This window comes from Acipenser ruthenus, chromosome 15, assembly GCF_902713425.1.
Source record: "Acipenser ruthenus chromosome 15, fAciRut3.2 maternal haplotype, whole genome shotgun sequence".
Classification (NCBI taxonomy): domain Eukaryota; kingdom Metazoa; phylum Chordata; class Actinopteri; order Acipenseriformes; family Acipenseridae; genus Acipenser; species Acipenser ruthenus.
In genome coordinates, this window is record NC_081203.1 from 2933435 (window position 1) to 2948455 (window position 15021).

At 44.1% G+C, this 15021-nt stretch overlaps 1 protein-coding gene across 2 annotated transcripts in view; it reads right to left on the reverse strand.

The window, feature by feature from the left end:
* LOC117422410 (ral guanine nucleotide dissociation stimulator-like) overlaps positions 1-15021 on the reverse strand; it is a 51508-nt gene that overhangs the window by 32853 nt on the left and 3634 nt on the right. Inside the window, exon 1 of one of the 2 annotated variants that reach the window (XM_058986822.1) lies at positions 787-1168. The exons of the other annotated variant lie outside the window; for it this stretch is intronic. Coding sequence (XP_058842805.1) covers positions 787-882 — 96 coding nt within the window. The 5' untranslated portion in view covers positions 883-1168. Of the gene's footprint in view, positions 1-786; positions 1169-15021 lie in introns of those variants that run through there. 2 annotated transcript variants of the gene reach the window in all.

Consider the following 15021-nt stretch of genomic DNA (forward strand, 5'->3'; position numbering starts at 1 on the left):
AACGCCATTCATAGAGCACCACCATCACAAAGCGCTTTACAGGATGCAGTAACAACAAGAAAATCCATAATACTTTAAATCCAGAGAAATGCATAATACATGACATCTCTGAGATGTATCCTGCCTGCTTGCTGTGCTTTGCCATGCTTTCACTATGCTTCTCCTGTGCAGTGCTTGTACCCTGCTATACCGCAGTATGCTTTGAGAAGGAACAGCTCCATACCTCTCTGCCTGCTAATCAAATGGCCCACACTGACAGAGAAGCACCTGCCAACCGAACACCTGCTACTGCCAATCTCTTGCCCATTTGGATTGAAACCGCAAAAGGCAGGCAATTTCGCTTTTATAAATTGCAGCACGCGTGTCAGAGAGGCTGTTTAAACATAAGTACGTATGACATATCACTGTTTTTAATTTTCTGTCCACCCTGTTATTAATCCAAGGGCTCTGAATGGCAGTTCCTATCAGGGCTGCAGCACAGCGCAGTGCAAGTGCGACTGTGAGTCCCTGTTGTCTGTGCCAGCATGTTTATAGTTGCACTGCATTTTTCTTACTGTGTGTCACAATACACATGGACAGCAAAGCAAAAAGGGTTTTAATGTTTGTTTGTTTAACAAGTAAATGACAGAGGACCCTTGTGTAAGAAGCCACCTGTCACTAATACAGCCACACACACGTTACAGATCAGTCCCAGGCTAATGGAATAAGCCTTCGTTACCTTTATCAATGAACCAAAACACAGTGAATAAAAAATAAGACCAACACACACACAAGCTGCACACTTACCAGGTCCTCCAGTATTGACACGGGGAAATCAAACATGCACATTTTCACTGGCTGTACCAGTGCTTTCTGTAGGCTGAACATGGACTTAGCCTCCATTCTCTGCGGTGAACGGACGACCAGAAATTCCCACTGCTTCGGCAAACGGCTACATGAGCTTTTAACAGCCTTTAGAATACCGAGAAATCTGATGCTGCGCGGGTAATCCCCCACTGTCCTCTCTCTCTCCCTCTCTCCCTCCCTCTCTCTCTCTCTCTCCCCCTCTCACAGCCTCTCTCTAACAGCACTATATCATAAGGGGCTTCCTGTCTGTCTGCTGCACAGCAGCTGCTTTCGTCTTCTTCTGCTCTTTCATCTGCAGACAGAGCCTTGTTTCTTGAGCATGCCACTGCACGTTGCAAACCAGCGCTGGCACACAGACACGCACACGCATATACTCTGAAACAGAGCGCAGCAGAGGCAGTGGCTCAATCTAAAACAATAGCTTTGCACAATACTGAGTATTGGAAAGAGATGGTTATGAGGGGGTGGGGGGACGAATTGTGGCACTCACTATTTTTTTTTTGTGGGTTACAGCTTTTGCATTGCTGCTCTGTTTAAAAAAGGACTGTCTGCTTAAGACAGGTGGCACTAAGGGGTTATATTTCAGTGATGGTGAAATTCTGCAGGGCTCATAATCCCTGCTATTGGGGTCAGAAAGCTTCTGAGCTCTGAGCCATCCCAGCTGTAGGAGGACTATCCCAACAGCCATGCCAGCCCTTGAATGCATTCAGATTTGCTTGCAAATAACTGCAACACACTGTCGTACTCAATTATAAACAGGGGTGCGACAACACAATATGTATCACGTCATGATACAGGTGGCAATCTGTGCATGGCCTTGACTGGATACTGTATGCATGGAATAAGAGCCAGTGATTGTTTAGCAATGGACCTGTTAAACATCAACACGTGAGATAGGGGGAGCATGCATGCATCCCACCTATGAGTTACATTTATTCATCAGTCAAGAACCTTTCTGGTGGACAGCAAACAGCTGCAGTATTGGTTTGGACATGAATCACGCTGCACGCCTCTATTACGCTATATAAATGGAAATATCTCAATTCAGCGATACCTCCTGCTGGACACAGCCATCCTATGGATTAATAATCAACCATTGAATATCTTGATGTATATCATTGACATACTGTAGCTATTGTAATTAGCCCAAATACTAGAGTATACTAGAGTCCACTGATGAATTGAAAGTAAATGTAGAAAAGGTGGCCACAAGCTCACCTGAACGATGCAGCCATTTCACTGTGATTTATGCAGCACGGTAAACCGTGTGGACAGACAGCTCAGAAATGTTGAAACCAAGCTGCAATCTAGAAGCCGGGGATTGCCAAACGCCGCTGAAGAGACTGTACAGTTAACTACAGCCAGAGTGGCTTGAGGGCTCTGTGAAGTTTCCTGTTTCCACATCTGGTGTAACTTTAAACTTACCAGAGAGAGGCTAAAGAGAGAGGCCAAGAGGGAGAGGGGAGAGTGATGAGAACACAGAACGAGAGAGAGAGAGAGGAGTGTGATAGGGGAGCAGAAAAGAGAAGTGTGAGATTTAGGAAAGAGACAGAGCATAGTGGTGAAAACGGGAGAGGGTGTGAGAGAGAGAGTGGGTTTAGAAATTATGAGGAGGACAAGAGAAAAACAGAGGGGTAAGAGAGGGAGAGTGAAGGAGGCGGGGTGAGAGAGAGAGTGAGGGACACAGAGAGAAAGACAGAAAGAAAAAAAAGAGGATTGAAAGTGAGAAAATGAGACTGAGAGCAAAAGAGAGAATGTGGGAGCAGAAGAGAAAGGGAGATGAAAAGGGATAAAGAGGAGGACAGAGAGACGGAGAGTTTATGTGTGTGTGTGAGTGTGAGTGTGTGTGTGTGTGTGAGTGTGTGTGTGAGTGTGTGTTGGACCGTGTATATACGTACATGTGCTGCACAAGCAAACACTTTCCCTGAGTCTCCCTGGTCTGCAGACAGTAATACTGGGATTATACAGGATTGGATTACAGTTCCTTCTCTATTTTGCTCCACATCCAGCTGACTCATTTCCAAGCTCTACTCTGCCAAAAACATGAGGGGAGATTTTCCTACTTGAAGGCCAAGTGCTGCTGCTGAGGGCCCACTTGAGAGGCAGTGAGAGTTACTGGAAACCTCTGAGCCTGCAACAGAGCAGAGCCAGCTCCACTGGGTTAGTTCTGCCTCTGAGACTGACGCTTCTTGAAGCCCACATACAGTCCAGTATGATACAGTTTACTCCCAGTACCGAGCGTCTGGTCATTCGCTAATATCGATTCAAGAGCTAGACTGGAATGGATACGCTTTCCCTCTAGATAGGACTGACACAGGAAAATCTTATAAAAAAACCAACGCAGTTTCATCAAAATCAAACACGTGGGTTCCAAGATGTAGCCTTTAATAGCAAATCAGGTGTACTGTAGGTACCTTGAAATAGAGCACCCCCTACAGTACAGGCAATTAATACAGCAGGATGCTTATGTGCATAGTGCAGGGATGGAAATAAGGCTCCCATTGCATAGCAGTGTGATCCATTCCTGTTATTACTGCAAGTTTAATAACACACACCCAAGCTTGTTAACCTATACACTGGGGCTAATCAAGCTTGTAGTAAAACCTGGAATGGGTGAAACTGCAATGCAATAGGAGTCTTATTTCCATCCCTTTAATGTTACTCAAAACAAGAAGAGTGATTTGGAAAGCGGGTTCTTTCATCCCACATGAATACTACAGAGAGATGGTAATACAAATAAATATTCATTTTCACACTTTTTTTTTGGTGCATTGCAATATTTCCTCTTTAACTTTTCAAAGTAAAAAAGAGCAAGAGAGAGAGAGAGAGCAAGAGAGAGAGAGAGAGAGAGAGAGAGAGAGAGAGAGAGAGAGAGAGAGACAGAACATAATGATCTAGGGCTGACTGTGCTGTGAATAGAGCTTTGGTTACCGTGGATACACAGAGGCCTTCATAACATGAAGGCCCCAGTGATAGCTGGCCTGACACTCTAGGATACAATTGGGTGACTATGAAAAACCATCACCCAGAGTAACAGGAAGCCTGACATTTACTAACGAGACGAGGGAGCTGATATTTCTAACGGCAGAAGATGCAACAAAGTTTCGCATTTCGTGTGTGCATTAACCGCAGGAAAGCAGAGAGGCAGAGGAGATGCGTGTCCCCATACCAGATACAATCAAACATGACCCTGGGGCTCAAACACACACGATTACTGCTCATCAAAAGGGTTTCAAATGCTGGCAAATACAGTCCTGTTTTAATAAGGCTGGCCTTCTGAACCAGATTATTTTATATAACCGACTGCTCAGGATCTTTCAGCCAATCAGAGCGCACGTTTCACCTTCTGTGTTCCACGGCCCATCATAGAGAAACACGATTCATGACGTCAACCATTACTGAATGATATATATATATTAATATATGTTTACACATAGGTCACACAGGTATACAGTAGAGTTCTCTTTCCTGTCCTCTCCAATGCTCCAGTTTCTTCTGCTCTCCAGAGGCCTTCAGCCTGGAATTGCATAGGAGAAGAGGCCTTCCATTCAAAATGTCCTGGCTGGTTGCCATGGTGCTGGCTATAAGAGTGTCGTTGCCCCCAGCACAGACCCACAACACCCCTCTCTCCCCTGAGCATTCCTCTAGCCAGACTCTGCTGGAGCTTAGCATAGCAAATTGCATTTTGATGTCTTATGTATCCCTTAATAGATCTGACTCTTCATCACAGAGTTTATGCAAGACAAATAGCTTGGTTTACTTTAACCCTTTTCATGCATGAAATATTGAAAATAGCTGAACATTGGAAGTGGGTTTGGACACATCATACATATATTTTGTATCTAAAATTGTGTTACATTTTTTTCCATTGCTTTATATGGGGGGGGATGGCATCCTTACATGAGGCTATCATGCATTTGCATCTTCCATATGAGGTCGCCATGCATGGAAGGGTTACTGATGATCCATGAGTTATAAAACACATCAATAAACAAGAATTAGTCCCAGTGTATTGGTGATCACAAACCCTGGTCTCGGTTCACAAGCCTGTCTCTCTCCGCTGTTTCCCTTGCAAAGTGTTTTTCTCTGCAGGAGAGAGCTGCTCCACGTCGGCACACTCAATTTGCAAGTCAAGCCTCCAATCTACTTCATCAGTTCGGTGGTTCGCTTGGCAGCCTCCCTCCTCTGCGGGGTTGAGAGAGACCCAAGCTTGTCTTTAACCCTCGGCTTCCCGCTGTCCGTGAGCAACAGCAGTAACACATCATGGCACTGAACCGGCTATCGGGTGCTGCTCATACTTGATGAACTATTGTTAGGGGTCAAAATCTTTAGCATTTAAAGTAAGCCAGGAAACTTTGTAGCTTTTTTTTCCCCCATAGAGAAACTTTTGCACACACTGACAAAGCCTGGTTGAGCAGACAAGAGATCAACGCTGTTGTTTAGACTGGAAGGAAATAACTCACATGTCTTGCTAATTACAGGCCCCGTGAAGATTTCTATGTGTTGCAACAAGCCTCATGATAGAAATCAGTTTCAGATACTGCAGCTACTTTATTATTTAAGAGAGACAAATGCCCCATAGATCAGATCCAGTGTTTATGCTAATGCTTTTTAATGTATTCAGTGCACACGTTACAAACAGACAGCGATTCAAACACAAGCACAATGGACAGATCTTTTGCTTTTCCATGTTCCTCATGGTAAGACTGCACCGCGGTTGTGCTGTTTCTCATGCCTCTGCCAAGCCTGTTCACTGCAGTGCCGCGGTTAAACCAAGTCTTTACCATGCTGATCTGCTGAAACCACAAGCAGGCTGGTTTTGTACTGACCCGGACCAGAAGGCAGTATAGAGTCCAGACAGGAACGCTGCATAGAGCACAGTTATTTTAATGGGCAAATGCTTCTGACCACACAAACAACCCAATGTTGGACAGTGTTAGAACGGGCTAGGATAATATTAAAGGCATTATTTCTCCTGTGGTTTTAAACAGTAGAACAAGACGGTGATACACCTCTCTTACTGAACACGTTTAAGTGGGGGAGCCCCGGTGTGTTGTGACCCCAGTGAATTGCATTTGCAAGGCTAGTCACGGACACGGCTTTCGTGATCTTTGTGAAATTAGAGACAGCAACAGATAAGGGAGCAGAAGATTGAACGCTCTGCTCAATGCAATAATGCAATGCTGCACGTCAAACCCTGTAGAGATAACAAACGCTCAAACGGATCAAGGGGAATGTGCAGCAAACTGTGCAAACAAGCTCTGAGCTGGCATTGCACTTCCAGCCAGCAGTGTTGTAACTGGGTAGAAGATGCCTGGTAAAACCAGGGGAAATGCACGGCAGCAAATGTGAAATTGCCTTGCAAATTTACCACGGTCAGCTTCCTAAAAGGGCTGGTCAAAACAGGAAACAGGAGCGAGGATATTCTGTTTGTTGATCACAATCTCGCTCACATTGCAATATCAATGTGCAATAAATAAACTGCAGGAGACTCTCGTTAATCCAGACTGATTGATGGTGTGAGCCATGCTTTCATTACCAGATGCATACTGGTCACAAACCTAATTAAATACTATAATCATGTATGGAAAACAAAATGACAGCAGTGTCTAGATGATTTTATTCCAAGGATTATTACTGATGAAATGTAAATATTAACAACGTCAAACAAAGACTAGACAAGGCATTTTTAGTACGGCACAGATTATGATTAATCGCTGATATGATCAGGGTCCTGGATTTGAGAGAATCTATTCTATGAAGATTGTTTTCCTTTATTAAGAAACAAAATGACTTAATTAGAATGCTGGAGTAAGCAGAGAACCTCAAGTACGCAAGACTGCTTGTGGATACGCACAGGAAAAACTACAGCGCAGTCTTCTGTGACGCAAAATCCCGCTGTGCAGAATCCTCTCTGTAAACATCCTCTCCTGGGCCTACCCATTTGTTTATCATCATCTATCCCCGTGCAGCCAGGTGGCGTTTCCATGGCACCACTGAGGACCACTTCCTGTCTCCAGGCAGGAAAGCAGGAAGTGCCCTTTCGCACTGTGAACGAACATCCATTTCCAGATCCAATAACTGTCTAGAAAGATCATAACTCCATTGTTACATAATCACTCTTTGCTTGAGATGGTCAGCTAGGTCTTCAAAAAAGGTTCTCCCTTTGAGGGCGTTCAAAAGGAAAAAAACAGGAATTTCCGGACGTTTCCTGGATAAATCTCTCTGAACCAACAACGTCACTGGCAGGCCTGATAATAATATAATAATAATATTATTATTATTACTATTATTCTCACTGCTATTGTTGTTACTTTTTTTTGTCAAATAGAGACTGAACTCTGCTTTGTCAAGTAAACTCCCCATTCCTTATCTGAGCTGATTAATGGGAGGGTTGACTACAAAAAGTGTTACATTTAACACAGAGCGGTGCAGGAATGTGTTTGACTAAAGACAATTGTTTCTGTTTTCAGGGATGCTGCTGTTTTTCTTTGACTGGACTCAGAATCTGGCACTAACACTGAATACAAAATAAGGCACATTTCTATAGATCTTTAGTCTATCTCATCCAATCAAAATTCATACATTTCTACGACACACCCAATGTTCTCAGAACAAATAAGTCTTGTAACATAAGAGGCAGAATCAATTCTACATACTAAATTACAGGGTTGTTTAAGTCTTAGTAGGATTTCTATTTAAAACTTTTTTTCCCCCCTCAAAAGACAAGGATTTCCAAACAAACCACAAATGACAGGCTGAACAGAAGAGAACGAAACTGTAGAGCGGGTGAATTCATCAGCTGAAACATTTGTCTGCTGGACTGTATGAGAAGCACTCATCCCCCAGCCGTGATAAAAGCATCACCTCCCAGCACAGCCCCAACCCAGCTGGGCGGACAGGAACGGATTCTGACGCTGGTATAATAGAGATCCGATTGGATTCAGCTGCTGATTCAATTCTCATTGCTTTCGTAAGCAGAGCACCTCCATGGGGGCTATTGACAGGTTGGCTGATGGTCAAGGCAGGCAGAATTATTATTGGTCCAAGGCCATGTATGTATTGCACTATAGACAACAGTATTCACAGTGGCAGAATCGCAGTGAAAAGTGTAGCACTTGAAAAGTTAAAAAAAAAACAAAGTGTATAAAATCAATACTGTTTCATAATCTAGCCAAAAGCAATCTGAAATGTAGGAGGCTAGGAGTGTATGACAAAAGTTTGCTGCGAAATCAAGGCAGTCATTGTGTTCACCTTGACAGCCAGCCAGGCGGACAGACAGCCAGACAGGGTCCCTGTTATCGACATTAAAACACCATGGAACATTTCAGCACTGTGTGAATAAAAAGAATAATAATAGTCTGTGCGTAATTGACGGAAATCCTACACCGTTTCCCGGATTATGTTTTAAATTTGATGTGTTAAAAACGAAAGCAGAAGGAAGTCGGACGAAGACCCCCAGCTTTGAGACTTGACCCCTGACTTCATATCCTTTGCTTTCACCGCTGTGCTGATCTGCTGCCCTGTGTACCGCACCCCTCACCCTGGTAACATCTGCTGTTTACATCCAGCCTTCCCGTTACACCTCCTGACCTTTATACACGAGCGACAAATGCTGCAGCCCACCTCTCTCACATTGCGTTTAGAAACAGCACTGTTTTTCCCCTGTGCTTTTTTTGATTGTACTGTCTGGACCAAGTTTACTTTTAAATGCAGATCTTAGTCCATTTCCTGCAGATTTCCACCTTCAGCTTCTCTGATAGAGGCAATCATTAAGCCCGTGTGTACCCCTCCTACCCCCCGTCACGTCCAATCAACGCCCCTGAGCTTGCAGTGCCACGATGTGCTGCAGTTACACAGTGAGGCTGTGGAGCGAAGCTGGGCACTGATCGTGCGAACAGTACTTCAGCTTGAGATGACTTTCACTCTGCAATCACAAAACCATCTGAAGAGCCATTGTGTCCTGGGTCTATAGTTCTATCTCTCTCCCCCACTCCCACGTGAAGTGCCTCGGGCTGCAATGGACGCTCACTGCCTCCTGAAGTGTTCTCTACAGCGCGGTGGCATTGCCAGGGCTGACGTTAAGCAGGCTGCTGATCCCCACAGCTCAATAAAGGGCTTGTTGTGTCAGGATCTCTTCACGTTACTCAAATGACACCACTGTTCCAGAACCCTTGCTCAGTCAGGAAACTCATGTGGTAGATTATACTTATGAAAACAGACTGGACAACGCTGCTACGTTATATACAGATTTTCCATTCTTTGGCCTTTGGCCTGGCCTCTCGAGGTATCCCTTGCAGAGAAGTGGAGAGGCTGACCGTAGGGAAGTCATGGGCAGTGGGGCAGGATAGCTGCCCTCCCCCGTTAGACGAAGCCCAAAAGCAGGTGGAGGCTGGGGAGGAGGAGGTGAACTCTGATGCACAGCAGGGACGCAGTGGATTGAGATAAGATATAAATCCTTTCCTTGCCGATCGTTGGACATCTTGTTTAGAAAAAGGACAAATAAGAAACTAGCTATCCGACTGACGATTTAATCTGGTATTGGAAGAACCTAAAATATGCTTCATGCTTGCGTGATGTGATCTAACGTTAAAGTGAGTTCCCTGCCTGAACCAGTTTACCCAGTTTACAGTCTGCAGGTTACTTCTCCCCAGTAATATACTCTTTTTTAACTCCAGCTTTACATTAGAGATAAACACGATACAGGACAGGATCAAGCCAAGTTCCCCTTCTGACCGTTTTACAAAGGACTCCGGCTGAATGCAGCATTGTCACTGGAACTCCAACCCAATCAGTTTCCTGGTTTTGGATCCAACACTAGGCGGGGTTAGTTACCAAGGGGCGTGGCTGATCACCAAGGGGCGTCGCCGTTGCTCGGCCCCACCCACCTGGACGACCAAGTTCAAATGGTCTGCCATGTGCTGTTGATCATGCAAATTGTTTCTCTGAGGTTAAGGTCAGTGCAGAAGGGTTGCATGAATGAATGAATTGAGCATGTGAGCAACAGTCACCCAACAAGAAGGACACGTGACATAATAATAATCCTAATAATGAGCAATACAGGGGGTGCTGTAAACAAAACAGCGGTCCTGGAGAACACTATATGCAAAGTGCCATATTTGCAAAGAGTCTTTAATCCAGTCTTAAATGAACTCTGAAACGGTTTCATTTGCTTTACTAGCAATGTCACCTAACGCTGTAAGAGTCGATTAAAGACTGGAGTCAATGATTTTAATGTTGACTGACTGTCCCCAGTGAATGTAGGAAGAGAGAAGGAGACCCGAACAGAGCACTCTGTCTCTGACTGGCTTCAGCCAATATTTAGTGCAGTTAAAAACCCTGCATTTTTTTTGCACAGCGTTGCGCATGCATTGGTACACACTTAGACAAAAAACCATTCGGGTCTGAAATGCTGGGGTGAATATTAATTATACCCCATAACGAAAAATCAGCATTGGTACACATGTACTGTATAAATACACACTCAACTGACTTTACACACAGTATAATTGCATGAGGGGTTATTGATTTGTACAAACGTTGCAATGCTCAGTTCATTAGATTAGAAATGAATCACGGAGTGACATTGTGTGATCTGTTCTCAACCTTTAAATGAATACAGCAATCAGGAGCAAAGTGGGCTCTGGCAGCAGCTGCTGTCACTGGCTCTCTGGTGGCATGCAAGCTCTTCCACAGTCATTTCAGATGCAATGCTCTTCTCTTCTGTCTTCCCAGTCTCCCAGTAAGCAGTGGGACTGGGTTAAAGAGATGTTGCCTCTCATCAGAGGCAGTGGGTCCCTACAGTACAGTGTGGTGCTCCCCTGTACGGTGCTACAGTGTGGAGCCACCATTATCATACCGTGTTCTCTGTGTTCTGCTAAGTAATGAGAATGAAGGAGCCGGTGGTTCCACGATATAAAGGTCTGCCTTATAAAGTGGGAATACTGTATAGGATAGTATTTACATTACGGTGCAGTATAGTGATCTCAAACTGTGCTGTACATTTTGTAGTTAAACATGTTGCTTCCTATCCTTTGCATACTAAGCGTTGCCCTAGTTTTAATCACACACACGTCTGTTCTTTATCATGCTTTTACTGACCATGATATCCTGCGGTAACTTCCAAAACCGCTGCAAGAGAGAAGTGAAAACTGCAGCCTCACAGGCTGTGTCCATCACTGACTTGGGTGTATTTCCTGGCACGCTACTGCCACGCAAATCCAATCACGCAGCAAGCCCGCTGTAGCTTGAAAAGCTTTCGATGCAGTTGTGTTTTGCGTAGCGAGCCGTGCTTTAAAGAAGAAAAAATTGCAAGCCGGAAAGCCTCCTCCGCAAACAGCGTTATCAGGGAGCGAGAGGAAGAGACAGACAGATAGGCAGGGAGAACAGAACCCAGCCCACGCTCAGCTCTGCAGCACATACCAGGGGGAGGACTGGGGAAGGACTCTGAGGCCAGGGTGCATGGCTTTGGGTTTGCAAGGAGGCTGCCCAGGAACTCAGCTGGGATGTTGATTTCTTGCAATCACTGACTATTTTATATAACCAACACATTGCTCCCGGTTTGCTGCAGGAGAGATGCTCTCAAATAACTATCGCTACGCCATAGTGTACTAAAAGCCAATAGTTAGAGATGAGCTTTTGCTATAAGATTTCTGTAGATTAGGCACATCCTGTTACAGAGTATCACAGCTCTATCTAAACTTTAACCACAAGATTTTTATAATTTTTGTGATTAACACAGCTAGACCATTTCTCTTTTCTCCAGGGCTTTAGACGGCTTCTGTTCTTTGCAATTTGTATTGAATTCGCCTCAATGTTCTGCCTCAATTACAGAGAGTATCTGCTTGCTTGCTTGTGATTCGTTCCAGCGTTTCCAGGTTATTTTTCGTTTTCGGACAGTTATTTTAGTTTTCTGAAACAGTTAAACACAACCCCTGAGGTGCGTTTCCGTTTACACTTAAAGAACTTGAGCAGAGCGTGATTCCTTCTCAAATGTCCCTGTTCTTACTAAGCAAGCTGAAGCTGTGATGTGCACAGCGAGCCTCTCTGGGGTTAAACTGACCTCAATTGAAATGTATAGGCAGAGCTGTTCTCTGTACAGAAGCCGCAGGTGGAAATGCGCTAGCGTGCGTCAGACGGACATTGTTTTCCAAAAGATCCCTTTATTTGCCTGAAGCTAAATGCAACAACAATAGTTTAACAATGGTGTAAAATTCCGTGGCATGAAACTTGCTTTCTGTTGTGCTTATGTTAACAGAGAGGGCATTGAATGTATTCAAGGTTCATGATTTGGGAGGGTACAGCGCTGAACTTCAATTACCAGACTGATTTAAAATGAAAAGAAAAAAGATATTATGTTTTCTGCATCGGCTCTGGTGGAACACAAGAGTTCAACCCATCCCTAAGGCCATTTATTTATCAAAACTTGTTTTTACTACCTGAGGGAGCTACCTGAAAACCAAGGTACCTGCACGTTGTTATATTTCAGCCTCTGAATTTGCACTGCAGTGCTGCGGTGACAAAGAGGGAAGCATGGGAACTTCAAACAGACCTCGATACAGTATGTGTCTTTTTTATGTGTTTAATTTAACAGTAGGTGACCAGATGAGTGCTTGAAATTACCCCAAAAAGATACCCGGGTATTTTTCGATAGTTACCCGGGTTTTTTTTACCCGTGCCTTCCTCTACTTTTTTTTTTACCCAGTAGCCATCATTCTTTTTTTTTGTTTTGTTTTTTAATTTCTAATATACTGTTGTGGATCAAAGCCGCTAGAAAAAGAGGAAGCACAGAGAACAGTTACTGCCCATATTGATACTATCAAGAAACACATGACAATTCACTTCACTTCCAGCCTGTGTAACAGCCGCCATAGACAATGATTTGATGGGTGAACTGTGATAACCTCAGGTGACTAAAGCAACACAGTAACAGCAAGATTAGACTTCGAATCAACACCATCACAAGAAAAGTCCCGGACACAAACCAAGAACACTCTTTCTCAGATCAGAATCGGGACGCACATATATCAGGGCATGTAGAACCACCCAGTTCTGGTCCAGTCCAGCATGTGCCAGGTGTTCTGTCCAGGTTCTGATCAGAAGAAACATTGTTCTGATGTTTATCCATTAGCCGTCCAAGAATTCTGAAACGTTGCTTCATTTCGTACTATCAAAGCATTGTGGAGACGACTGCAGTAACAAAGTAATTAGAAATAATAAAAAAAAAATATCTACTGAAAGCAATAATAACTGCCATCATTTCAAGTGCCTTAAATGTTTGTAAGACTGCCAGCCAGCGCCACCTGCTGTTTATTGTGGGTAACGCACTTTGATTTGATTCCGGTTCCAGCACATTTTCTTACACCAGAGATACATTTTTGGCAGGGTTTGGTTAGCACCAGGTGTTCAGTAAAGCTGTTTTCTTTTAGTCTTCGTAATGAATGCTCATTGTCTTTTATTAAAGTAGAAACAGGTCTGTTTTTAGACCTCAGTACGAGGCGCCAGATTGAGTATCATTCTTTTTTTTTTTTTTAGAAAACATCTGTTCATTTTACACAGCCAGAGCCGAGCAATACATACCAGTGCTGGGACTACGAACACGAGCCCTCAGCGCTTGAGAAAGGGCCTGGGAGGCGAAAATGACCACAGTGTGGTCACTCTGCGATCTAAACCACACTGCAGCATAAAAAGACAGCCTGGATCTTAATGCATGGATGACCTGAACCGCAGCTACCCCCACTCCCCCACCCTCCCCTTGCCACACATGTGATCCGGAGCAAGACTCCACAGCTGAATAATTGATGGCTGTAGCACACTGTACACTGAATCCATGTACCGTACAGCGCTACAACTGAGTTAAAAGCAAAGGATAGGAGATTCCCAAGGTGACCTGCTGCTGCTGCTGCTGGCTTAGAGCTATCTACAGCAGCACAGCCTCGAATACCTCTGCAAAATACACTCTCCCACAGCTCTGCGTTTGCAGGTTCCAATAGCAGACCATGCTTACTTATTGAAACCCTTGTCTAAATTGCTCCTTGTCACTGTTTTATTTCCTCTAGAACTGCCTGCTTCCCCTCCCTGTCCCTCTGGTTCTGTATACTGGTCCCTTTAAAAAAAGAAATCACTAAATAATGCATACAGCTATTAACTGGGTACAGCAGATGCAGGATTGATGGGATCTTGTGGCTGCTGCTTGGTTATAGAGAACAGGCAGGCAATTGTGTCAAAACGTGGCTGAAGGTTATGAGGGGTTAAAGCTTATGGATTGATGAGTTTCTGTGTTTCTATCTAGACTGTACTGCGATTTCCTACAAGAGCTGGCCAGTGAAAGGTCATACCTGCTATAGGTAGCCAAGCCAATACATATAGATAGATAGATAGATAGATAGATAGATAGATAGATAGATAGATAGATAGATAGAAGAATACATCCACTTCAACAAGCAGTAACGCTGCATATTGTACAGCAGCTGACTTCGTTTCTCTCCTTGACTGGCACGCCACAGATACTGTAGGCTATTCTAGATGACAGTCCCACTAGATTCACTCCAGTGCTTATATTAATGGTTATAATGAAACAGCATGTACTGCAGAAGCAAACACACAGGGAATACAAGCATGCTCCTGTAATGTGCGTGTGCGTGTTTTGGTAAGGTAGCAGGTGTGTAGCTGTGGAATTTACAGTGGAGGGTATGATAACAGCTGAAATAAGGCCACACTGGCTGGCTAAGTTGACCACAGTATTGCTGCATTTCCCATGCTTTTAGTACTAATATGCTTGCCCACACCTCGCTATTCTTTACAATGCTTACCTGTGTTTTCTTACACTCTGCTGTGCTTTTGCTCTGGGAAACGCCCTCCCTATTCTGTTATGACCCAAGCCCTTTCTCGTTGTGCACAAAGGCTTATTGCAATGTATTGCCAGTTTGAATTACAAGCGCGCTCCAGCGTGTGCGCTGATTCCTCCGCGGATTACAATATCAGGTTCCTGGCTTGCTAAAAAATATGCAGATTTGCCTAACCGGGGAACTAAATGAAATAACGGCCGTATGACACACGAGGCTGGAGAACGCATTTAGAAAGCCGTCTGTGGATTGAATCACCGCTCCCTGGCAGACGAAAAAGAAAACATGTGACAGATTTTTTTTTTTTTTTTTTTTAAGAGCAGGGTTCTTT